General features: G+C 41.5%; 1 protein-coding gene across 1 annotated transcript in view; it reads left to right on the top strand.

Moving 5' to 3' along the window:
- SPEF2 (sperm flagellar 2) overlaps positions 1 to 27095 on the top strand; it is a 201530-nt gene that overhangs the window by 150711 nt on the left and 23724 nt on the right. The window contains exons 28-31 of the mRNA XM_055554823.1: positions 1958 to 2096; positions 5733 to 5962; positions 18826 to 18932; positions 20037 to 20219. Coding sequence (XP_055410798.1) covers positions 1958 to 2096; positions 5733 to 5962; positions 18826 to 18932; positions 20037 to 20219 — 659 coding nt within the window. The remainder of the gene's footprint in view (positions 1 to 1957; positions 2097 to 5732; positions 5963 to 18825; positions 18933 to 20036; positions 20220 to 27095) is intronic.

Here is a 27095-nt window from a genome sequence, read left to right as displayed (position 1 = left end):
AAGAAGGCTTAAGGTTATGCTTCTATAATATAATAAGAATAATTTAGGCATCTCATTAGGCAAGTAAACCCTGACTAAAGGTTAACCAGTCCTGAAAGGGAGCTCTTGGGAGTAGACCCCATGGAAGAGTTAGTGATGTATCAATAACATTCAAGGGCCTCCTTCTCCATGGAGAGTGACAATTTTATACAACATAAACTCCTCCTGGCTCTTCCAGGTGTCTTATAATACAATTTAAAACAGAATTTGAAAAGATCAAGAAATTGAACCAAAGTATCCTCATTGGAAAGAAGCCATGGTCAATATACTAGATGTCAAAACTGTAAAAATGCAGCGTTGGATATGCTGGGACCCATTAAAAGAATGATGCTAAAGCTGAAACTCCAGTACTTTGGCCACCTCATGCAAAGAGTTGACTCATTGGAAAAGACTCTGATGCTGGGAGGGATTGGGGGCAGGAGGAGAAGGGGACGACAGAGGATGAGATGGCTGGATGGCATCGCTGACTCGATGGACGTGAGTCTCAGTGAACTCCGGGAGTTGGTGATGGACAGGGAGGCCCGGCGTGCTGCGATTTACGGGGTCGCAAAGAGTCAGACACGACTGAGTGACTGATCTGATCTGATCTGATTAACTACTCAATGACGATTAGCTACTAAAGATACTTTCCATCCCTTGCTTCTCTCCTTTTCTCTCCTCTCTTCATCCTCCTACCACCTGCTTTCTTATTTCCAAGAGTAAAATCTGAAGGATGTTGAACACAGGAAGTCAAGACACATGCTTGTCACATTGCCTGTTCCCACATCTGCTTTCAGTGGCTAAGTATATGTCATCCTTCAGTTCATTGCGTACGTGGTTCCTAGTGTGGCTGAATTCACATATTTACACAATAAAGGTTTTCTGAGTTTCTACTATATGCCAGTCCTACAGTAGGTGAAAAAAATATACACATATATACACAAACACAAAGCATCAAAAGAAAAAAAAATAGGAACAGAACTGCAAATGATCACTTATTATATGTTGTGATATTGGAGCTTGGTGGACAGGACAAAGGGCACAAGCAGGAAGTCAAGAAAGACTTCCAAGCGGTTGAATTCATGCTTGAGCTGAACAAGAAGAATGTGAGAAATGTGTGCAGGGGACAATGGGGGCACAGATTGGGGAGGGGAACTATGTGACCCACCAATGGGGAGTAGCTGTGGAGTCTGAGGCACATTCTGGAAACGAGGGATCTGGGAGGTGGAGGGTCACATAGGCACTACCCAGAAAGTTCCGTTTCCCTTATGGCAACTGGGAGCTAGTAAAGAATTCTGGGCAGAAAGTGCCCAGAAGCATGTGTGCAGGTGAGACGGGTCACTCTGGGATTGGTGGATTTGGATTTAAGGTGGGGAAGGGAACTTAGAGAAAGCAGGCTGGAGGTGGTTGCTGTAGTGGAGGCAAGACATAAATCAGTGTCAAAACGTGGCAATAGAAAAAGCAAAGAAGGAAGACTGGACAGATATTTTAGAGGGAAATCACAGACCTCACTGTGTGCTGAGAATATCGACGGGCCCTGGGACCATGGGCTTCACCCTCCTCTCACTTCTGCTGAAGAGCATGGTGTCGCCTTCCCAAGGTTCTAAGAAGAGAGATCAAGAGACTTAGTTAGCCTCCCCCTTTTTGAAATTCAGAAATTATCTATTTCTGTTTTCCCATTCCAATTTATCAAATGGTATATGATAAAGTGCAATTATATGTAAAATTGAGTTACAATTTTGGTTTAAGTAAACTGTCAAATGACTCTACCACATGCTGTTTTGTTTCCAAGGTTATTAATTATCCATCTTGGTATATCAAAGATGTGCCAAAAGTTCCACAAACTAAAGCATAATTGGTTCAAAATTGAATTTGGTTTATCAGAAAGTTCATGCCATATAATACATTAAAAACATCTTTATTTCTCTTTTTTAAATAGAGATAGCTACACAGTTCCGACTTGAACTGATAAAGGTAAAGGCATTGGCTTTCCTGGAAGAGTTAGTAATAAAGGCGGTTGATGTATATAGACTCATGGAAAAGTGGCTCGGTGAGAGGTACTTGAATGAAATGGCCAGGTAAAGAACTGCATGACATTTTAAGTATTTTGAGTACTTATTTTGCTAATGCCTGAAGACCAAAATTGACCAAAAAATGTTAAGATGTTTACAAATGTGAATTGCATTTATAAATATAATTTTGACCTTTTAGGAAATCACCTATACACTTGTGTTGCTTCTTAACCACAGTTAAGTCATGTATTAAAGGGCACTACTGCACATTATTTATGATAGTTTGGTTTTCCCACTGCTCCATGAGGACCTTAGTGTATAAGGTAAGCATATAAGCAATTTAAAATTATTCTTTAGACATGATATAATGTTTCATATCTTTCTAATGCCAGGCTTCTTATTAGTCAGGGCCAGTGAGCAGGAGATGGAGAAGGCATTTACAGGAATGCTTTCCCTGTTAGGCTGATTCCCTTGTGAAAGCCAGTTTACTTTTCTGTTAGATTCTAAAGGCTTTCTAGATCCTCATTTCTAGTGAGGAACAGAACTGTAGTCTAGAGCAGAAACATACCTGTGACTGATCATTGTTCTTTATGGGGAGGTACAGGTTCTTAGAGAACATCTCATCCTCTTAATTCTCCCCTGAAAGGTGTAAGAAAGCAGCTCAGCAGAGAGAAACGCCCTCAACAGTCAGGAGACCAAGAGATGGGAACTCTCTCCTTGTCCACAAATTACAGCACGCCTAATCACCTCCTACCCCACAAGCCTCATCTGTAAAAGAAAACACTCCAACCAGGCTCTTCTAGAGGTTTCTGCTAGATTCTGGGCCATACCACAATTTGCAATAAACATTTACTGATAAGTTGGAAGTCACGGCATACATAGAATACAAACGGCAAGTGTTCTTAGAAGCCACATGGGCCAGCTAGAAGATGGTTGTTATGGTTTGTTTTCTCCAGTGCTTGCCTCATTGTGAAAGTTCTGTTGTAAAATCCTCAGCTTCATTGTTTGTATCTAAGTAGCTCTCTCTCTCACACACACACACACACACGCACAGACATACCCCTCAGCCTGGTCACCTCATTGCCATCATGCTTAACTCATAGAACAGTGATGTACAGTCCTGATCTCTGCCTGCCACTTACAAATGAAAGCGTACCTTCTTCATTCTTAGGGTTCACAGCGCCCATCCTTGTGGCGCATTTACCAAGTGTAAATGCTTATTTTTATCTGACAGATGCCTATTTCTCAGATGGATTCTGTGTGTATGTCTCTCTCTGATACCTGAATATGGCCACAAGAAATGAAAACCTAGTACTGTTCAGCTATGCTCTTGGTTTTGGTTCTTGCAAAAATCCTCCAGTGGCAAGAAATAAAATGAATAGGGAGACCTATCAGATCTCTTTCAACTTCAAATCCCACTTTTCATTCTCCTGGCATTTCTCCTTACCCTACCCTCCTTTTGAGGGTACTCTTCATAACTTTCCACTAGATGGCGCACTTATTTTGATACCCTGGTTCTGGCTGGGTCTCTGCATGCACTTGGCGTCCCTCCTAACCCAATGACCCTTCTCTGTCCCACCCACAAACACCATCAAGCAGAAAGTACCTAGATGATACCTACTATATGGGCATTCACAAATACCTCACAAATACAGTGTACTGGAATTAAATTCAAGATTGTCTTTTGAAAGAAAATGACTGATACGATTTTGTGTGGTGGTGGAGGGGGGGGTGTATTTTGGTGTTCCTGAGTTATATAAATGGAGAAGGAAATGGCAACCCACTCCAGTGTTCTTGCCTGGAGAATCCCAGGGACAGGGGAGCCTGGTGGGCTGCCATCTATGGGGTCACACAGAGTCAGACGCGACTGAAGTGACGCAGCAGCAGCAGTTATATAAAAGCAAATTAAATATGCACTTTTCTGCCATGTTCAATCTTTATTGCAAGATATAAGATTCTTTCTGTATTACAGTGATATTTTAGTTATTGTATAAAACTTCTCTGGCCTTTAAAGTAGCCTTTCAGTTCAGTTCAGTCGCTCAGTCATGTTCGACTCTGCGACCCCGTGAATCCTTTAGTTAGACCCGTAACTATAATCCCTGCTGCTTCTGCTGCTGCTGCTGTCGCTTCAGTCGTGTCTGACTCTGTGCGACGGCAGCCCACCAGGCTCCCCCGTCCCTGGGATTCTCCAGGCAAGAACACTGGAGTGGGTTGCCTTTTCCTTCTCCAATGCATTAAAAGTGAAAAGTGAAAGTGAAGTCGCTCAGTCCTGTCGGACTCTTAGCGACCCCATGGACTGCAGCCTACCAGGCTCCTCCATCCATGGGATTTTCCAGGCAAGAGTACTGGAGTGGGGTGCCATTCATTGCCTTCTCCGATCTATAATCCCTGCTGCTGCTAAGTCGCTTCAGTCGTGTCCGACTCTGTGCGACCCCATAGACAGCAGCCCACCAGGCTCCGGCATCCCTGGGGTTCTCCAGGCAAGAACACTGCAGTGGGTTGCCATTTCCTTCTCCAATGCATGAAAGTGAAAAGTGAAAGTGAAGTCGCTCAGTCGTGTCCGACTCAGTGACCCCATGGACTGCAGCCTACCAGCCTCCTCCATCCGTGGGATTTTCCAGGCAAGAGTAATGGAGCGGGGTGCCATTGCCTTCTCCGAACTATAATCCCTAGGAAAGCCTAAATCCATGCTCTATGTGATTTCACATTAATAACCATAAGGTATGGAGTTATGTGTTTTGGGCTGCCTTGCAAATATGAGGAAATTGGAGAGCTTAAGTCACTAACTCAAGGACCCAGGGCTGGAGACGGTGTACGATGAGAGCTCAGCTTCCAGGGTTCTTTCCACCGCACCACAGTCGTTCCAAACTGTGGCTGCTTATACCATGTGATTTAGCTGGGAATTACTATTCACCAGGTTTCCCAGGTGACTCAGTGGTAAAGAATCCACCTGCAATGCAGGAGATGTGGGTTCAGTGCCTAGGTCAGAAAGATTCCCTGGAGAAGGTAGTGGCAACCCATGTCAGTATTCTTGCCTGGAGAATCCCATGGACAGAGGAACCTGGTGGGCTACAGTTCATTGTGTCACAAAAGAGTCAGACACAACTAAACAATACCAACAACGTTATTCTCCATAAACATAGGAAAGCAATTTCAATGGGCTATCTTGTCAGAGTCCATTCTGTCAAATGGGTCTTAGGTAACATCAAACTCCTTGATATAAAGTTGGAGAAAAGCCACTTTTCTTGAAATCCATTATCAACTTTAATTCACTTTACATACAACTTGTCCTCATTCCAAATAAATGTGTTATACTAATAGTCATATTTTACAGGATTTTCTGTCATATAACCTTATTCTGATGCATATTTAGAATGAAATATATCTCTTGACATAATCTTGCCTAATACTAATAAAATCATTTTAGTGGAATCTCTTTTTGTTCAGTTTTGTATAAAATGTGAGACTATTAGCCCTGTAATGAGCATATATTTTACTTCTAATCTATATTTATTTATTTTTACCCTGCCTTTGTATAAATGGACTTGAGGATAAATTATAATTTTTAAACATGCAGACTGAATTTTCTAACTTAGCTATATTTTCTAATGTGTTAACTCTTTGTGTATGTCTAAGAAGAAAACACTATTAATCTGATAGTATTTTCAATGAGGATAAACCTATTCATGTTTTCATTTTCAGTGTGGAAAAACTAACTGGGGTAGCTCGCTATCACATTGAAACATCAACCAAAATTCAGAATGAACTTTATTTAGACCAAGAAGACTTCTTCATTAATGGTGATATCAAAGTCTTTCCAGATCCACCTCCTCCGGTACGCCCTCCACCTGTGGAAAAGGAGGAAAACGGCACCGTGACCATCGAGCAGCTTGACAACCTCCGGGATCAGTTCTTAGATATAGTGCCCAAAGGTAGGAAAAGTGATTATTGTGAAAAGAGGACAAAAAAAAAAGTTTGAGGTTAACCAGGAAGGCAATCACCTGTCCACAAGTAAAACAGCCTTCTGGGGTCATGTGGTGCTGAAACGAGCCCTTGCTTCATTCTAGTTTATCTAGTATTTGCTTCATACAACATAGATCTGAATTAAACAGAGCAAAACAGTGTCTAACACTTTTGCGGTATGGCGACTCTCATCCCTGATAATTCTCCTCTCCTGCTCTCCCTGCCCCTGGCTAGCCATTTGGCAAACTTGAGCATTACTTCATCTGGTAGTTGAGAAGCAGCCTTCATGCATCCTTCAAGTTTAAGTTTCATTGGGAATTTACTGGGATTATGAGCTATGTTTCTATGTTCCCCAACTAGTCTAAGGAGGGAGACCAGGGAGTAGAGAACTTCCCATTTATGTATGCCTTTTCCTGCAATGTTTTGTAGACCAAGAGCAGAACCTTTGTGAACACATACTTGCTTAATCAATTGATTAATTAATCTGTTCACATGTAAGTGGACACATTATTTTCTGCACACAAATTCTTGATTTCCTTCACATTTTATTATTATGACTCTAGCACCTACACAGGCTTTTTTTCTTTTTAAGTTTTGGATGTTTCTACTTAAAGATATTCAGCAGTGAGTGCCGTCAACTGACAGCACACGTAATTCAGACAGAACATGGAGGATCATCATCTCCGTTTTATGGGTCAGGATACTGAGTGGCAGAGCAGTTGAGAACTTGCCTATGGTCACATATCCCTCAGGACACTTCGGGTTCAAAGGTCTTGTCTCTTCTCACTGAACCAAGTTGCCTCACATAAAGAGGCTTGTCTTCCAATATCTCCTACTTACTGGAAAATCATTTGCTTTTCCCTAAGAATAGTCAGCTGACCTTTGTCCATTACTAACGCAGTTTCACTTTCATAATGGTTGTACTTCACTTATTTTTTTTTAAGTTCAGTATTTCCAGAAAACCACATTAAATCTCATTAGTCAAGAGAGTATTGCTTTACTTTAAGCCTAAAGACTTCCTTGCTAAGCCCAGTGGGTGAAATAGATGTACCCACTGTATCCCTGGGTGTCTCCTACCCTGGGAAGTGTCACCTCATCTAATCAGCTTGAGTGGGTCTACACCTCCAGGATATAAAGGCACAGCAACTCAGGTTGGCAGCATTTGAGTAGGGAGCAGAAGGCCCCAAAATATGGCCATCAACAGCTACAGAAAAAAAAAAAAAAAAAAACTCAGTTTTATAGAGCCAGCACATGAAATTCCTTCAGTCCTTCAGTCAGGCAGATTCCAGCCTCTTTGCCATTGTGTGGGCTTACAATGTCTTTTTATTACATATTTCCTTCTTCAAAGTTGCTTTTGCTTTTTATTTTATCCAGGCTATTATTTATATATAAAATAAGACAGAGCTATAAAAATTCAAATATGAAATACAATTTGCTTTAATCCTAAATGAGGGTGACTGGAAGCAGGTCAAAATTTAAAGTTTTGGGGGACATTTGAGTAGGTGGAAAATTATCAACCACTCATAGTCCCTTTCAGAAGAGACTTTACATTCATCACGATAGCCATAAAACATTCTTGGATCCAACCTCAAAATCAAGAGTTTGCATTTCAACTAAAAGTTTAAAAATAAATTACAGGGACTTCCCTAGTGGTCCAGTGGCTAAGACTCTGCACTTTAACTACAGGGGCTGCTGGTTCAATCCCTGGTCCACTCCTGCTGCAAGGAGTGGCCAAAAAGTAAAAAAATAAATAAATTACAAATATCAGTTATAACTTGACATGTGTATGTCTTAGATTAACACTAGAAACTAGACCAAAAGGTATCAACTGATACACTGTCTAATTTCAGAGTATGGTAGGATACAACAGTTCTCAAAGTATGGTAGGAAGAGGAAGGAAGGGAGAAGAAAGAAAGGGAGGTAGAAGAAGAAGGAGATAGTTATATATAATATATGAAAGTGAAGTCGCTTAGTCGTGTCCGTCTCTTTGCGAGCCCATGGACTGTAGTCTACCAGGCTTCTCTGTCCATGGGATTTTCCAGGCAAGAGTACTGGAGTGGGTTGCCATTTCCTTCATATATATGTATATATATATTAAAGTAGATGTAAAAGGAAAACCACTTGCCCTAGGGACTTAGAGCATAATTTGAAAAGGCATCCAAAGAAGAAGAAAATATAAACTTCTATTTAGGTTCTTTCCAAAACAAAATCTGAACTTGATCAAAACAAAACAAAAAAAAAGTGCTCAAGAATGCAAACAAGGGAGAATCAGTGTGCAAAGAGGTTGGTCAGGGAAACGGCAGAAAAACAGCTTGGAGGGAGGAACTGAAAGAAGTAAAGAGTGACTAGATGGCAAGGATACAGAGGATATTTAAAGTTGGGGGAACAGTCACCAGAAACCATGGAGCTATGAGGCTTGAGTACAGATGCTCATGGAAAGGTCAGGGACTTCTCTGCTTCTCCTTCCCCAGTCGTGTGAACTGCAGGAAAACAGATACAGAGACCAACTCTTTCTGTGGAACCACCTCCACCACCTGTGCTGGAGAATTATACAGATTTAAGAACAACAGTTATAATTGACACAGAATTGACAAAGCTATATAATACCATGGGATTTGGAGATCTCGATGGTTCAAAATGAGTTACAGTCTATAAGCTAAAAGTTTAAACCCTTTTTTGTTATTAGCTCAGTCATACTATTTGAAAAAATATATGTTGCATATGGCGCTTTTTAAGTTCATGTGAAACACTTAGCACAGAGTCGGGTGGTCTATCAACAGAAATAATATTCATTGTTGTCATTTTGCTCATGTATAAAAGGTAAGACAAAATAATAATCATTCTATTTCCTGTATCCCAGAGTCCCAGAATTAGAGGTTCTCTGATGACATCTTAGAAGTTAATTACCACTCGCCCTTTCTCCCAGTTCCTTTGACACCCAAAACATCCTCTGACTTAAATCTTTCTTCTTCACTAATTGTTATTAATGATTATTAATAGATATACATCGATCTGTCTTTTACATGAAGTTTTTGTTGTATTCCTTTCAAGAATTAGAAAATCTTTTAGGATACCTCTCATGACACGCTAAAAATCTACAATTTCAAAAGACCATCTTAATTGAAGTGATAACCATTTTGAAAATATAGAGCAATTGGCTGAAAGTAGTAACTTTCCAAATGTGGGCTCCTACAAAACTTCCTGCTTCAACTTGAAAATTGCTGTTATATCTAAGCCAAGAAATGTGAGCATTTTCTTATACTATTTCACATAGTCCAATGCAACCTATGGTATCTAAGATGCAAGCATCAAGCTCACTGAAATATATTAAAATATGATGAATAGATGAATCTTTTCTAGGAAAAAAACATACATATTTGCACGTAACAATCATTATGTTACTAGGCCCGTCGTAAGAGTATTTTAGCAAATTTACAAGGGCTATCAATGTCATTAAGTTACACTTTGTTACTTTTAATTATGCTACATAAATAAAATTATTGAGTGAAATGGATAATCTTTCATTAAAACAAGTGACTGAATAAATACTTGTGAACAACTAGTATCAAAATATTAATAGAAAGAACTAAAGCTTAAAGAGTTTTTGCTGAGTACTGGTTATCCACATGAAAATTAAGTCATTAAGATAGTGCTTACTAAAAATAACAGAAAATTGAAAGTGTGTAATATACTGTTATGCTTTTATTCAGCCCTGCTTTCCTCATCAAATTCTGCACGTCATATTTCTAAATCTCCTTTGATAAAGGCAGTAATTAGACATAAAATGCCATTTGTTGATTGTCACAAATATGCCAGAAAAAAAAAGATCTTATATGTGATAATCATACAAAATTATGCAAAATGTAATTAAAGGACTTATCATGCTAACATTTTTATTGCCACCCAACAAAGATCCAACAAAGATCTATACTTAAAATTTTAGGAGCAGCTTAAGTCAGTAAGACAGCCTGAATCTTCAGGACCTTCTTTCTACTGCCTGTCCCAGGGATCATTCCCATGAGCATACTCCCAGCACAGAATGGATTTTGTGGGTATTTTCTGAATTATGACAGTAATCAATATTGGATTGGTGTCAAGCCCTGTGTGTCAGCCCCTACTCGAGCATCTTCACGTTAATTCACTTCTTACCCATGGCTGGATGAGGAAGAAGACCCATCCATGGGTAAGAAGAGTCAGACAGCTCTTTCCAACTCCCCCTCTTGTCAAATGACTGTAATATGATCTTGAGCAAATTATTTAACCTCTTTTTGTTACACTTTCCTCATCTGAAAAATGGGGTATTTCACTGTTATGACCATTAAAGTAATTAATGTTTGTAAAGTGCTTTAAAAGTGTCTGGCACACTGAATGTGCAATTCAGGTGTGATATAAGCCATTATCACTTAATAATATAATTACAGTAATGTTATATTCTTATGTAATATATAACATTATGCAATATGGATACAAATTCTGCTTATTATTACGCAGAATGTGAGCTCGATATCCTGAAGGTGCACATGCCCTAAGAGGTACCTGCAGAGATTTCCCGGTGGTTCACCGGGTAAAGAATACATATGCAATGCAAGAGACACAGGAGACACAGGTTCAATTCCCCAGATCCCCTGGAGAAGGGTATGGCAACCCACTCCAGATTTCTTGCCTGGAGAATCTCATGGACAGAGGAGCCTGGCAGGCTACAGTCCATTGGGTCACAGAATCAGACACGACTAAGTGACAGAACACATAGGAACACAGTGTTATCTTAGAACAATTCCAGAAAAAAAAAAAAAAGAAAGAAATGAAAATTCACAACACCAGGTGGAACTGAACCCTGAGGTATGCAGCTCCCTGGGGACTGTAAGCCTCCAAACCAAAAACATTCAGCTATGTACCGAGTGAGCTCTGGGTAGTTACATCCTGTCCAAACATCAAGTGCCAAGCATATCAGAAAGAGAGTCTTTCTCCAATGCAAGCAATTTGGAATCTGTTGAAGCTAGAACACTTTAGCAATGTTCCAGTGTCCCCACTTAAGCCATAAGGACTCCTTTTCTTTGTAAGCTCATCAGTACTCGATGTAATATCTTATAGAGATTTGGTTCATAGTTATTTTGATTTCTGCTCAGAGGCTATCCAGAGAAACACTATTCAGCAAATTCTGTACCCTCAACTCCTTCTTCAAGAGAGGCAGTGCTTAGTTTTTCAAGGCCTGCAATTTTGTTTTAAAAAATGACAAGTGTCCCTCTCAACGCCCTCTTGGAGACCCTGGGAGTCAATGACTGGTCTCAGAGACGGGACACAAATTCAGGAAGTCTAGGCTGTAGTAGCCGAGCTCTATCACCCAGCTCCGTGGTTTTTACAAGAATCCAAGGAGGGAAGTAGTTGTTTCTCCTGTGTGGGTCAGCAAAGGATGTAGTCCATGGGAAACTTCTGGCAGAAGCTTCCAGGAAGAGAAGCAGGTGCAGAGTTTTCTAGGCACAGGAGAAAATGGAATCAACACTGAGATTTTGAAGTTCCATGACCTATTTAGGGAATGGGCAACAGACCAGCCAGGAAATGAGGGCCACAAAGAGCTTGTGGTCAAGCTGTGAAATCTTAAGATTGTGTGATCAGTCACTCAGGCGTGTCCGGCTCTTTGCAACCACATGGGCCATAGCCCGCCAGGGATTTCCCAGGCAAGAATACTGGAGTGGGTTGCCATTTTATCCTCCATGGGATCTTCCCAACCCTCAGTTCCTGCACTGGCAGGCGAATTTTTACCAGTGCACCACCTGGGAAGCCCATGTGAAGCCTCAGGCTGCCCCCAAAGGCCACAATGGAGAGAATTATCAAAAACATTTAGAGACAAAGGATATGGAGATTGGATTGGAGGGAGGATGACTGCATCTGAGAGCAGCAGACACTACTGTCTCCCTAGAAAGCCTCAGCTAACCTAGAGGCAAGAGTAAGGGCACCTGGTGATTCCCTGAAAGGAGTAACTAGACAGTTGTGTGGGTTTTCCCAGGCTTAGTGTCTGAGAAAATTCTAGAACTATGACACCATACTTTGCAGGGAAATAAGCTCCCTATTTTGATCTGAAAAGTAAATTAGTCTGACATTTACTCAAATCAAGAAATACAGAAAAATTTCTTAGAAAAGTGGAGAAGGAAATGGCTACCCACTCCAGTATTCTTTCCTGAAGAATTCCACGGACAGAGGAGCCTAGTGGGCTACAGTCCATGGGGTTGCAAAGAATCAGAGACAACTGAGCGATTAACACTTTCATGCTTCTTAGAAAAGGTAAAAGAAAGGATTGCTGTTATTAGCAGGAATATCTAAGCAGGTGGCAAGTCCTAGAGATTAGGGCAAGAAGGAGTGTGGCACTCAGCCTGGAAACTCCTTCCACTCGCTCGAGTCACATCACAGAAATGCAGTAGTAAATCTAGAAGCCTTTGGACCTGGTAGAATAGTCTGTGGGCACAGTTCCAGGTGTCTCTTCAGGGGGAATGTAGTCTCATGAAGCCAGAGAATTACATGTGGCCAGTGATAAAGTGTGTGCTCAGAATTCAAGATAGCATTTCTGGAAAATCTGGCCAGAAAGCTAAAGATATGAAAACTAGCTAAATTAGTAGCGAAAGTTAGTCTTTTCATTCAACAGCCAGAGTCTGCTTTTTTCATGCAGCTGTTCATGTATTCACCAACTCTCTCGTGTGTAGAGCAGGCAGCCAGCATGGCGCTGAGGGTCTAGTGTGGGAAGCTTGAAAGTTACCCAACCTGCACAAAAGATAATGGAGGCAGTGGGTCCCAGCTATAAGGAGACTAGGTTTAAATGAAAACAGGAAAATTTAGGATCTAAAAATAAATACATAAATAAGGATTTGTTTTAACAACAACAATTGCAAAAGGATTGGTTTTGCAATATAATTACAGGCCAATAAAGTAGGAGGCAGAAGCAGACTGACACGAGTGCAAAGGTTTTCAATTTAAAAATGTTAAGAGACATGAGATCCAAAAGATCAATTAGGAAAGGAGATTTATTTTCTTGAACATCTCCCTAGTGCTTAGCAGTCATCTGGCACGTGACAAAGCACAGAAGAAGGGTGGTTCTGTCTGTTAAGGAGGGAAAGCCTGGGACCCTAAAGCCTTAACCTGAAGCAAACACTGAGTGTGTGTGTCAACATGAGTCATTTTAGTATCAAGTCACACAAGCACATGTTCCAAGTTTCATTGTGCTGTGAAATAGGACAGTGTAATCTCATGACCAGGAGTTTCACAGAAGTTGTAGGAGGAGAGAGAGATGTTGGTCTAGGCTCTCTGCCTTTAGGAAGAAATGTATTTTAGGAGTTTTGTGTGATTTTAATTATTTTTTCCTTCTGTCCAGATAAATACATATTCCTCTCTCTGGCAGATAAATGAGTGTCAGAAATTAGACCTTAGGGAAAGGAAAAAGATGAGGCATAACTCCTTTGCAAAATAATCTAGGAAGGATGCCCTCCCCCCTTTTTTTATAGATCTAAATGTAAAATCTAAACTGTATAACTTCTTTTAGTATCAGTAAATTTTTAATATTTATTTTTAATTGGAGGATAATAGCTTTACAGTGTTGTGTTGGTTTCTGCTGTACAATAAGGTGAATCAGCTATAAGTATACACATATCCTCTCCCTCTTGAGCCTCCCTTCCACACCCACCCTCCCTTCACTCAACCCACCTCTAGGTCATCACAGAGCACTGAACTGAGCTCCCTGTGCTATACAACAGCTTCCCACTAGGACCCCCTATTTGTAGCAGCCAACCAATGCCAGAGAAAGTAGGGCTGAGGCGGGAGGGGAGAGGTGTCCAAAGCAAACCCTGCAGAGGTAAGGCCCTACGTGTCCTGTGATTCTTGTGTTTTCACCCAGAGAAGGCAATAACAGCAAAAGACCATGCCCCTCTCCTGCCTGGAGAAACAGGTTCTAGGGAGAAGGAGACCATAGCACCCTTCACCCACAGAAAAAACCTGTAATATGAAGTGTGTAACAGTGGGGGGCTAGGTAAGACCACCTGCTAGCTAACCCCAACTCCACCATGGATGGCCACTGTGACACAGGACAAATTAATTACCCTCTCTGTGCCTTAGGTTTTTTAATCCACAAACCGGCTATCAGTACTAATAACTGACCCACTTTCTTAACTATATAAAATAGGGATACTGGGTGATGACAAGTAAATGATACAAAGCACTTGGAGCACTACCCAAAATGCCTGGTAAGTGGTAAGCCCTCCCTAGGATTGTTCTAGAAATAATAAGTTCAGAGAGGGGGACAGGAATTAAAATTGCCCGTAGGCATCAGAAATTACTTAAAATAACAACATGGAGTTATTTTAAAGGCAGGGATCCTCCAGACGATGTGAGTGGATTCACCAAGAAGCAGAAAAGGCCTCGGAAGCTTGACCATTATCTCCCAAAGAGGAACAATCAATTTTTGAAAATTTGGCTTAAAAAATACCCTTGGCTTGTATACGATGAGATACTAAATCTTATGTTCTGTGGCCTGTGTCGTAAACATGGAGTGACATCAAAGGGAAATCAGGTGAGTTTTTTTTATGGCACGGATAACTTCAGGACTGAATTTCTCAACGCGCATCATCTGAGCGAGCCTCACGCCAAGGCGTCTCTCATGGAAGCCACGAGTGGTTCTCCAGGGAGCAGAACGACCAAGGAGCTGATGGTGAGGACCATGAGCAAGGTGACCCTCGGCAGGATGGAGAACCTGTTCCGGTCCTGCCACGCCATCGCCAAAACCGGACGTCCCCTCAAAGACTTCCTCTGGATGTGTTCGCTGGACGATATGAAGGGAGTTGATATTGGCCAGGTGTTCAGAACCAGTAAATCGGCCAGAACTTTTACCTACTTTATTGCTGAAGTGGAACGGAGAACTCTAAGAGAGAAGTTAGAAAAAAGTCAGTTCTTCTCCGTCCTCAGTGATGGGATTGCAGCCAGTTCAGTTGAGGAAGCTGAACTCGTATATGTGCAGTTTGCACGCGCAGGGAGAGTGCACTGCCAAATCGTCGGGGTACAGACCGTAGAGAAGAAGGAGCCCCGTGCGATAAAACATGCCATGGAGAAAACCCTAGAGAGAAATCTTCAACTTCGACTGTCGAACCACGACTGGGCAAAGAAACTGGTGGGTTTCGGAAGTGATGGAGCTCCAGGTTCAGAGGGAGAAAACAGCAGCGAGGTGGCCCTGCTTTTAAGGGAGATCCAGCCAGGTGTGCTGCCTGTTTACTGCTTTGCCCATCACCTCGAACTAGCTTACCAGGCACTGTTCCGGAACATTCCCCTCTACAACCATGTGAAAGACCTTCTTCATAGCATGTACCACTTCTATCATGATTCTCCTGCTCACAGGAGTGCTCTGCTAACTGCTTTCAAGGGCCTCCACCTTCGACCTGCAATGCCCTCTCAAGTCAGCGGCCAGAGGTGGCTTCAGGGATTGCAGGCTGCCCTCCAGAACTTTCTCAAGGGATATCCAGCAATTGTCCAGCAGCTGCATTCAGTAAGTAATTTTGAAATATGGTACTATTTCAGATTTTCAGAATTTAAAAAAAAATACTTTTATTGAGCAATTTGAGATAATTTTGAGAAAGATAAACCACTATGTTATTCCCAACCTGTGTTACAGGCAGAAGAAAGCAGAAGCGACAGCAGTCATCAGAAAGCCAAAGAACTCCTGGAGTCTCTCCTCCAGGCAGACGTTGTCAAATTTGTCCACTTCTTGGTGGATGTCATCAATGTCCTTAGCATACTGTCCCACGTCAATCAGAACAGAAATTCCTCAATTGCTGATATATTTGCCACCTTAGAGTCAACACTGGAAATGCTCCAAATCTATCAGACAAGGTGAGGAGTCCAGGATGATCTGAGAGTCTGTCAAAACCAGACAGCTGGACTTGGGAAACCATTTGCCAGAAGCTTTTGCATGTAATCATCTCTTGGGGAATTTTTTTTTCCCCCTCCCAGACCAGGGCCGAAAGAACGTGGGATGGATTCAGTCACACACTTTCATGGTAACTGCCTAGGAGGAAAGGGAAACATTTCTGACGTGAGAAACATGGTTTTAACACATCTTATCAAGAAGCTGCGAGGCTGTTTCAGAGATGCCAACCAAGATGTGGTGAAGGCAACCACGATTGGAAGCTTTAAACTGTGGCCGGCAAAAATAAATCAAGGTAACCCATGAGTACTGGCTCCGATTCTGTTGTTCTTTGATCGTCTGTACACATGTCTGTCAGATATGTGACTTTTTCTTTGGCACATCGATTGCAGAATTTGGAGAAAAAGAGGTGGCCATCCTGATTGCACATTATGAACCAGTATTAGAGGCAGCCAAGGTGAAAATTGACCAAGTAGACACAGAATGGAGCATGTTGAAATTGGAGATCTACTCTAGGTAAGCATAAGTTGATTTATAAATATTGGGGTAAAACTTAGGAGTCTCCATCTTTCACATTTTTCATTTTTTTTCCTCCTAGATTTCAGAACATTCGCAAACTGACCTGGGATTTTGTGAATTCTGTTTATTTACACAAGTATCCAAACATCCTGACACTCATTGACCTCGTGCTGAGCCTGCCTGCAAGTTCAGCTGAGGCAGGACGCGGCTTTAGTCAGATGAAGCGCATCAGGTCCCAAATGCATGCCAAGGTCAAGGATGACAGCATGACGGATCTCCTGATAATTCAGTTGAATTCTCCAGACATTAACAACTTTGACCCTAGGAAAGCCATTCATTTATGGAATACAAGAACACCATCCTCAACTGAGGACACAAGACCTAACTCAGATTGCTCATCAAACTCAGAAAGCCTTGGGGAAAGTGACTAGTAATGTGATAAATATCGACCTCATCATTGATCGTAGCAAAAAGAACTGTTTTCAAAAACCTGAAATTTAAAAGTCACCAGTCTTCACATCAAACACAAAAGGCATTTGGCATCATCCAGACATACAAAGCAAAAATGCAAAGATTGCTTTTCCTATAACCTTCCAATTCTAGTCCTATATTCACACATTCTTTCACACTCTTTGGGTGAAGTGTATACTTCTAAGCAATGGTACTATCTTGATGTCATCTTTCTGAGAGTTATTGCTAAGGGTAACCGGACAATAATTATGATCAAGAGTGCCTTTAGGCCTGGCTTACAATTAACTGTTTTTTCTGGATAATTATAATGGATGGCTGCATTAGATAAGTAATTTAGGGCCAATTGGAAAGAACTTTTTTTTTAATCTGTAAACAAAATTTGTAAGCTTATCCATTTCCATTACTGCATTATATGTGAAAGTCATATTATTATATGCCTTGATCATTTAAGAAACAAGGCCAAAGATAAAAATAGTTTTTGCATTTCACACTAAAGTCCCCAGATAAATAATCCCTATGTGAACTGAAAGTATTTTCTTGGAACACTTTGCTTGTGCCATAGGTATTAGAGACAGTGGAACTATTTTACAAATCTACCAGAAATTTTAAATACTTTGAGCCTCTTCATGGTTTCAATTGAGTTTATTTCTGGTTTCATTTTAAGGAAGATGAATGATTTATTTCTAACTTATCTGAAAACCAATGTAGTATCATACAAAGCTCATTTTACCAAAAATTCCACTACCTGGGGAAGTTATTTATATAAAATTGGATATTCAGGTTTGGTCAAAAAGGTTAGAGAATTTGTTTCTGAGCAACCTGCTGAATGTCCAGTCACATCAAAGAAAGAAATATTCTGCTCTTGCTACACAGAAAATTACCTTCCAGATCTGAACCTTGTGTATTTTATATGAACCACTGAAATTTTAAAATGATTACTACATTTTCCCAAAGGTTAGAGGAAATTATTAATAAAATTCATGTTGGACTTGAGAAATGCTAAAAACTTAGATATAGGAAGAAAAATGTGAGACTCTACACCTATTTCACTCTTTTTATTCCTAAACAAAGAAGAATAGCTGTATACTCTGGACCTGACAGTTACCCGAATACATGTAGGAGTGTCTCCTGGCTCTAGAAGGTACCTCTGCTATGGGAATTAGACATATTTTAAGCAGATACACTTATTTTTGCTTTCCTACTTCTTTTTTAATGCATGTGCATGAAATTTGAAATAAGCAACAGACTAAACAAATATCTCATAGTAAAGTAGATTCATGTTTAAGAGCAAAAGCCTTCGAAATATTAGTGACCTTTTATAAAATATATCAGAACGTTTGAGCCAATTAGATAACTAAATTAGCACTTCCAACCCAGTAATTTAGTAATTCAAATATCCCTAAATTTAACCCAAACAAATATATTCTGATCTAAAAAAAGCAAAATGAGGATAAATGTGTTATTTTGATCACAGTGGTGATATGCATGTGTTTGAAACACCTTTATCCCATATTTGCCAAAGTGTTGTACTCTAGTGCCCTACACTAGGAACTAACAGGAATAACAGGAATATTACTGTAAATAATAATAGTATTCATTTTAATAATATAAATAATAATAGGAATAATAAAGTATTTTTTAATTCAACCTATTCTGAATAAAAGGTCAGAGAAGACTCCAAACCAAAATATAAAGTCTCAGTATTTTACCCAGTCTGGAATGAGTTATCACTAAGCCAAAAAAGACATGTTGACTTAGACGAGAAACAACCATGAAAGAGAATCGGGAAATTGATTAATATTTTTGTATTTTCAAAATGTCTAATGTTTCTCTAAAGGTTGAAGTTTTGAATAAAATGATTATACAAATATCCATTATTTATTCAATTTTTAGCAAAAGAAACAGATCATATAATAACACCAAAAAATATTTCTCCTTGTATTGCAGGTATAATAGGAAATAAAGCATTTGCTGACCTTCTGCTGGATTTGGTAACCTTGAACCTTGGAACAAACAACTTTCCTAGTAGTTGGATGAACCTCACTCAACCTGAAGTAAGCTTCAATTTTGTTTGGGTTTCAAGCCTTGAGAATTCTCTTCTTTAATTGATAAGTCAATAGTTTTAAAATAACCAGTCCATTCACAGTATCTAACATTTAGCAGAACGTGAAGTCACTCAGTCGTGTCTGACTCTTTGTGACCCCATGGACTGTAGCCTACCAGGCTTCTCCATCCATGGGATTTTCCAGGCAAGAGTACTGGAGTGGGTTGCCATTGCCTTCTCCAGGGGATCTTCCCAATCCAGGAATCAAACCCGGGTCTCCCACATTGTAGGCAGCCAATAAACTCGAATAAACAAATGAAAGAACTTCAAGTTAAGACATGTAGTATGTTCAGGCACAGTATTTGAAAACAAGTGATGATGCTGACAGTCAGTGAAACCTTACAGAGACTGTGAGGGTCAGCCAATGAGTTTGTATCTATTACTACCAGATGGAGTGATCCTAACAAGTAACAGTAGATGATTCAGGCTTGGTTTCATCATATTCTGCTCCTTAAGAAAACAAGATGGTTTAAGAATATTTCTCTACAAGCTGTTGAGCCCTCCCACGTTTATATCATCTTTATTCCACCTCTGTTGGGAAGGTACAAAATGTACTATGGTCACAAACGTTAATTCCTTGTGTGTGTTTGTGTGTGCTAAGTCACTTCAATCGTGCCTGACTCTTTGTGACCCCTGAACTGCAGCCTGCGAGGCTCCTCTGTCCATGGGATTCTCCAGGCAAGAATGCTGGAGTGGGTTGCCATGCCCTCCTCCAGGTGATCTTCCCAACCCAGGGATCAGACCCACATCTCTTGCATATCCTGCATTGGCAGGCGGTTTCTTTACCACTAGTGCCACCTGGGAAATCCAGTTCTTTGTATAACAGTAAGCAAAACCCACAAATGTCAAGGAATCAAAAATGGAAACACTCTCTAGGTTCTGTCTGGCATGGATTGCTTGGTAGAACCTGAGGGAGCAAGTCAGCTCTGACTGTATTAACCAAGCTAAAAATTTTACCTCCTTTGCCAGAACCTCTCACTATGAAATGCAAGCAGGTAGAATGTCACAAGAGAATCATACAAATATCCCAATGGCATTTCCTGTTTTCTTCTAGTTGCAGGAGTTAGCATCTTTGTTGGTAACAAACTCGGAGTCGGTGGACTGGCGGAAATTCTTGTTAGTAGTAGCGCTGCCTTGGCCCATCCCCCTGGAGGAGGAGCTTCTGGAGACCCTGCAGAGGTTCAAGGCCCTGGATACGGAGCAGCTGGGCACCGTCACTTACGAACAGTATAAGCAGGTCACTCCTGGCCCCTGGCGGAGTACTATCAGAGTACTTTTGACCTAAGAAGTGTATTACTCCCTGATCTCACCATGCCAGGTCTCATGGCCCATGTTTAGGCTCCCAGAGGCAGCATAGGTACTGCCCAGGTCCTAGGCAGAAGTCCTGCTCCCACCTACCCTGACTTCACCCCCCTGGAAAAGGGAGGGTCTGAAAAAGTCCAAACTGCTTGCAGAGCTAAGGGCTCTTAAAGAAATCACAGCAAACATCATTGTCCTCCTCCCAAGTTCTTAACCTTGGCTTTTCATTAGACTCGCCTGCAGAGATTTTAATCAGCCCAATGCCCAAGACCCAATACTCTGTGAGTCGCAACAACAGTTACAGCTAACACAGACAGGGAAAGGGCAGGGTTTTGGTTTTTTTTTCCCTTTGATCATGAGCATGCTGAATGATGAGATGGTTTTTGACAAGTTGACTTTGAAATGTCTGTGGGAAATGCAGGCAGAAATGTCCCACCTGATATGGCAGATGCAGAAGTCAGGCAAATGTTGAAGTTATGAATGGATAAGATCACCCGAGAGAAGTGAGTAAAGTGATGGATAATCCAGTAACATGGTACCTGGCCAATGGATTTGCAGATAGGATATAACTGTGACCCTCACCAGAACAATTTGAAGAGAGTACAGAATCTAGATTGCAGAGGATTGATGGAATAAATTGTTCTTTAGGAAGTGAAGATAAGACAGTTGATTCGTCTTTTGAGAAGTTTGAGTAAGAAGAGAGTGAGTTAGAATGAAATACCATAACCAAGAAGGGTGTAAATGACTTAGTTTGTGTCTGCTAATGGAATTCAAGGTTTCCCTAAAGTGGCGAAGAATCTGCCTACCAATGCAGGAGACACTGGGTTCAATCGCTGAATCAGGAAGATCCCCTGGAGAAGGAAATGGCAACCCACTCCAGTATTCTTGCCTGGAAATCCCATGGACAGAGGAGCCTAGCGGGTTACAGTTTATGGGATTGCAAAAGAATCAGATACGGCTGAGCAACTGAACAACAGCAAAGAAATTTATCTTAGTGCCCACCACTTCGCAAAGCTGGTAGACACGAAAGGTTCATAAGGTGCTGATTTTGAATCAGGGTGATAATCTCTCAGTGCCTGTATCTCCTGTATATTTCACCACTGAAAGATCACATCTCTTCCTGCTTCTCTTTTCTTCCTCAATTAATGGATAACGTGCTCATAGACAACCCTGACATTCCCACACTCAGACAGCTGAGCCAGAGGAGACAGCACTGGCACATTGAAGAGGTTCTTCAAGGCTGATGAAGAAAGACACATAACTGACCGGGCTGCCTTACTTCCCAAGTACAGCAATCTGTGAATTCTTTCACTGTCCTGGACCTGGACTTACAACTTCTAAAGATGATTTTGTGTAAAAACACAAACAGCAGAGCAAAACTTGTTGGCTTAGGATTTTAACAAGCGTGCAGTCACGAAAGTACCAACCTTCACTCTTGGCAGTATGTGCCAGTGAACACAGGATATCCATTTAAACATCTTTTTGCACAAACATGAGTTGAACATAGGTGTTGGTAATTTGTACCAACAAGTGCTGAGTAAAACCAGAAAGCTCCTTCACCAAAGGTGTGAATTTCTTAGAGAAAGTTGACTGCTGCATGAAACAGAAACTCAAATACACATATCAGAACACCACCTGGGTTCTGGGAGCAGTTGATTTCTGAGCTCTTCCCTCGCCTCTGGCCCACCCAGTGCCCACTCCTCAGAAAGCCCATGACAAAGAAGCCATTGGAGAGGCCTACTTGACTTCCCCACGTGACTTACATATTCCCAGCACTTGCCAGATCACACCGCAATACAGAGTTCTTTTATGGGAATGTCAAAACAGCTGCTTCAGCAATATGTTATGATTTGTGGAAAATGTCACCTTAGAATAGCCAAATAGTACAATTGCATTGCTGAAATGAAGTTCTCTGGGGGCGGGGGGGAAATGAGAGAGAGAGAGACTCTCTACTCTGCTTTTTATTTTATTATTTTTTTCTTTTCTTGACTAATTGCACGTTCACCACAACCACCACTTAAGAATGTGTTGACTTCCCCAGCTTCTAAAATGGAATGAGACACAGGGTTTGTGAAGCTGCTCTGACTGTGTACCTGGGCTGAGCCACACGAGCGTGAAACTGCCTTGCCTCTGCTCCCGGCCCTCAGGCAGCTGTGACACGCTGGCCTCTCGTGTGTGGGTGTCTAGTCACACTCACGCTGAATTCTTTGATGGCGAACTCTCTCGACTCACCTTCTTTCAGTGAGAATGCATGTTATCACAGGCTTAATGAGTCAGATGTTCTAGGATCCAAACAGCACAGCACTTATTCTAAGAAAAGTAAACCTCAAATTCCTTGGCCATATTTTAGCAAGAGAGTACAAAGGGACATTTCCACATTTCAAGGAGAAATCCCCTGATTATCCAGCGGGGCAGGATGTGGTTGACTAAACCCTGCTTGATCAATTTAAACCCAACCCTACAGTTCACGTGTACCATTTCACACGGCAAAATTTTCTTGGGCAACTTTTTAAAAAGCACAAGTTGTTCTCTAATTAGGTTCTTTCTTCTCTGGCACTCTTGTTGTGTGAAACACTTTGAAACAGCTTCCTAATTTTTAAAATACATCTATTATATTTTTTTTATGTGACTGAATGAATTCTTGATTTTAAGAAGCAGGGGAAATGTGTTGAAACACATTGTGTTGAAACAACTGGATACGGAATTGACGGTAGAGAAATTGGGGATGAAAAGGAATCCTTTTAACATTTCCTCTTTCTTGCTGGTTTTCAGCAATTTGATTATTGTGTCCCTCAGTGTGGTTTTCTTCACATTTATTTTGCTTGGGGTTCACTGAACTTCTTGAATCTGTGGGTTTGCAGTTTTTGTCAAATTTGGAAATTTTCAGAAGTTTTTTTTCATACTCCCCCCACTACCATTTTCAAAATCCAATCACATGTGTGTCCCAAAGTTGCTGATCCTGGATTCTTTTTTTTTTTCATTATTTTCTCTCTAATTCTATTTTGTATTCATTTCTACTCCTCCATTTTTTCCATTCACTGATCATTTCCTTTGTAGCACCAAATCTGTGATTAATGCAATCCAGTGTGTTTTTATTGGAAATATACTTTTATTTCTTGAAGTTTAAGTTGGATCTTTTTTATATCATTCATTTCTCTCTTCATCATATGCAATTTTTCCCTCTATCTCCTTGAACAAATAAAATTTATTTCAGTTCAGTTCAGTTCAGTTCAGTCGCTCAGTCGTGTCCGACTCTTTGCGACCCCATGAATCGCAGCACGCCAGGCCTCCCTGTCCATCACCAACTCCCGGAGTTCACCCAGACTCACGTCCATCGAGTCAGTGATGCCATCCAGCCATCTCATCCTCTGTCGTCCCCTTCTCCTCCTGCCCCTAATCCCTCCCAGCATCAGAGTCTTTTCCAATGAGTCAACTCTTCGCATGAAGTGGCCAAAGTACTGGAGTTTCAGCTTTAGCATCATTTCTTCCAAAGAAATCCCAGGGCTGATCTCCTTCAGAATGGACTGGTTGGATCTCCTCGCAGTCCAAGGGACTCTCAAGAGTCTTCTCCAACACCACAGTTCAAAGGCATCAATTCTTCGGCGCTCAGCCTTCTTCACAGTCCAACTCTCACATCCATACATGACCACAGGAAAAACCATAGCCTTGACTAGACGGACCTTTGTTGGCAAAGTAATGTCTCTGCTTTTCAATATGCTATCTAGGTTGGTCATAACTTTTCTTCCAAGGAGTAAGCGTCTTTTAATTTCATGGCTGCAGTCACCATCTGCAGTGATTTTGAAGACCAAAAAAATAAAGTCTGACACTGTTTCCCCATCTATTTCCCATGAAGTGATGGGAACAGATGCCATGATCTTCGTTTTCTGAATGTTGAGCTTTAAGCCAACTTTTTCACTCTCCTCTTTCACCTTCATCAAGAGGCTTTTGAGTTCCTCTTCACTTTCTGCCATAAGGGTGGTGTCATCTGCATATCTGAGGTTATTGATATTTCTCCCGGCGATCTTGATTCCAGCTTGTGCTTCTTCCAGCCCAGCGTTTCTTATGATGTACTCTGCATATTTATTTAGAAGACCTAAATGAACATCCTTGTCTGTTCATTCTATCATCTATGTATTGCTGTGTTCATTCCTATTAGTTGATGTTTCTTCTGACTATGGGTTATATTTTCTGGCTTTTTTGAATGCCTTTGTATGGAATGCCACATGTTACAAATTTTATATGGCTGAGCGCCCAATTTTATATGCCTTTAACTATTATTGGGCATGCAATAATGTTATGTGCAATCAGTTTTATCCTTTCAAGGTTACATTAAGATTGGTAAGGGTGGGTCCAAAACAGCCTTTTATCATAGGGCTAATTGAGCCCTGGTTTCCCAGGTGGCTCAGCAGTAAAGAATCTGCCTGCCAATGTAGGAGACACAGGTTTGATCCCTGGGTTGGGAAGATCCCCTGGAGGATGATATGGCTACTCACTCCAGTATTCTTGCCTGGAGAATCCCATCAACAGAGCAGCCTGGCAGGCTATATAGTCCATGGGGTCACAAAAGAGTCAGACACGACTGAACCACTAAATAACAACATTCTGGGCCCACAACTCAGGCAATATCCTCCTGGGGACACTACTGAACACCTTATGCATCAGAAGGTCCTTCCCTGCCTGGTGGTCACATTTTCCCTGGTGGTAATATAGTCCCAGCCCTATGTAAGTTTTAGGAATTGTTAAACTTACCCCCTTCCTGTGATTCTTTCTCCCACTTCTGGTATTTTCCATACACATCTGCACAAGTCAGCTCTCAGCCAAGACTTGAGGAGATCTTTCTGCACATCTCTAGGGCTCACCTTCTCTTTCTGTGCACCTCTAGTGTTTTTCCCTGAAAATTCTATTAATAGTCATCATAGTGGTTAGTGTTGTTAGTGGCTCAGTCGTCTCCGACTCTGCAACCCCATGGACCGTAGCCTGCCAGGCTACTGTGTCCATGGAATTCTCCAGGCAAGAATGCTGGAATGGGTTGCCATTTCCTTCTCCAGGGAATCTTCCCAACCTAGGAATGGAACCCAGGTCTCCTACACTACAGGCAGATTCTTTACCAACTGAGCTACCCGTGAAGCTACCCTTCCCTCAAATCCAAGTCTATCTTCTCAGCCCAGCAGGACATCCCAGTTCGATTTGGATGCCTCCCCTGGCTCTGTAGCCTGAACCATAGTTGGGCTCCTCATTGTTCTCCTTATTTCAGGAATCACCATCCTGTGTTGCCTGTTGTTCAATGTCTGGAATAATTGTTATATATATATTTTTTTCATTTTTCTTATTTTTTTAGGCAGGAGGTAATTCTGAGCTTTGTCACTCCATCATGTCCCAAAGCATGAATGTTAACTGTGCTCCTCATCTCTCTATTCTCCATGGAGTGGTGAAATAAAGGCGAAAGTGTTAGTTACTCAGTCATGTCTGACTTTTTTTGACCCCATGAACTGTAACCCGCCAGGCTCCTCTGTCCATGGAATTCTCCAAGCAAGAATACTGAAGTGGGTTGCCATGCCCTTCTCCAGGGGATCTTCCTGACCCAAGGATTGAACTCAGGTCTCCCACATTACAGGCAGTTCCTTTACCATCTAAGCCACCAGGGAAGCCCCCATGGAGTGATAGTTACTGTCAACAGTTTAGCCACTGGGCAAAGCAAAGCACTTACATTCAAAACTTGAGCCCATGCTGGACCCTAGTTTCTCCTGGATCTTCTCCCTCACACGCTTATGCATGGCCAGAATCTCCCACCCAGCACTCCTCTGTTCTAAATGAAAATCCAGTCTCCATCTCTGGAGGCTGCATCCTCTTATAAGCTACCCAGCGCCACTCCAGTCTTCTCTCCCAGCACAGGTAATTCTCGGAAGGAAAGAAGGCACAAAGCATAGGCCAGAGTCAGATTAGACCTGCCAATGGTTCTTGGCAGTAGGCAGTGCCAAGGGTAGGTTGTCAGTGTGGAAGACAGCAAGGGAACAAGACCTAGGAACAAAAGTATTTGCCATATGGAAGCTTGGCAAGACACATTCTTTGAACCCAAGGAAGTAATACCTGATGTTCAATAGCAAATATGAATGAGGCAACCCAAAACGTACTGAATGCCCAAATGTGTGATATAAACAAGTCAAACTGGAGTTTAGAGGAGAGAATAAAGACGAGAGGACCTCTCTGAGGAGGTGTAATTTAAGCTGGGTCTGGAGAGATAAGCAGGTTGACATTGGTGGACAGGTAATCACCTGGAGGAGGAATGATGTGAGCAAAACAGCAAGAAAAGGAAATGGTTCTGAGTAGAGGCTGACATGACAAGAATCAAGTTCAGGGAAAATTGATATGGTCGAATGGTCTAAGTTGAAACAAACAAGAGAGAGACTGGAAATGAAGACAGCTCGAAGTCTGCTGGAGCAGCTCATGATGGAGGCAACAGGGCTCTACACCAGCATGGGAGCAGTGGGGTGGGGGAAAAGGGGAGAGGGGCAAGGCATCCCCAGATAGCAATCAAGGGATTTGGTAATTAGTGTCAGACATGGGCTGAGGACAAGTGCTGTCTTTTCAAAATCGGTCCTTGAGCTCTTGAGTCAGTCAGTCACTTAGCCAAGATTTCCAACACCAACAACATGCCCCAGCAGGACACTAGGCTCCAAGACATATACAAACATGGACAGGACACGTGCAGTGTGGTGGAGGACACAGACACCAGCAGAGTGTGCTTAGTCGCTCAGTCATGTCCAACTCTTTGCAAGCCCATGGACTGTAGCTTGCCAGGCTCCTCTGTTCATAG

Source organism: Bubalus kerabau, chromosome 18, assembly GCF_029407905.1.
Source record: "Bubalus kerabau isolate K-KA32 ecotype Philippines breed swamp buffalo chromosome 18, PCC_UOA_SB_1v2, whole genome shotgun sequence".
Taxonomy (NCBI): Eukaryota; Metazoa; Chordata; class Mammalia; order Artiodactyla; family Bovidae; genus Bubalus; species Bubalus kerabau.
This window is presented reverse-complemented; position numbering and strand designations above follow the sequence as displayed.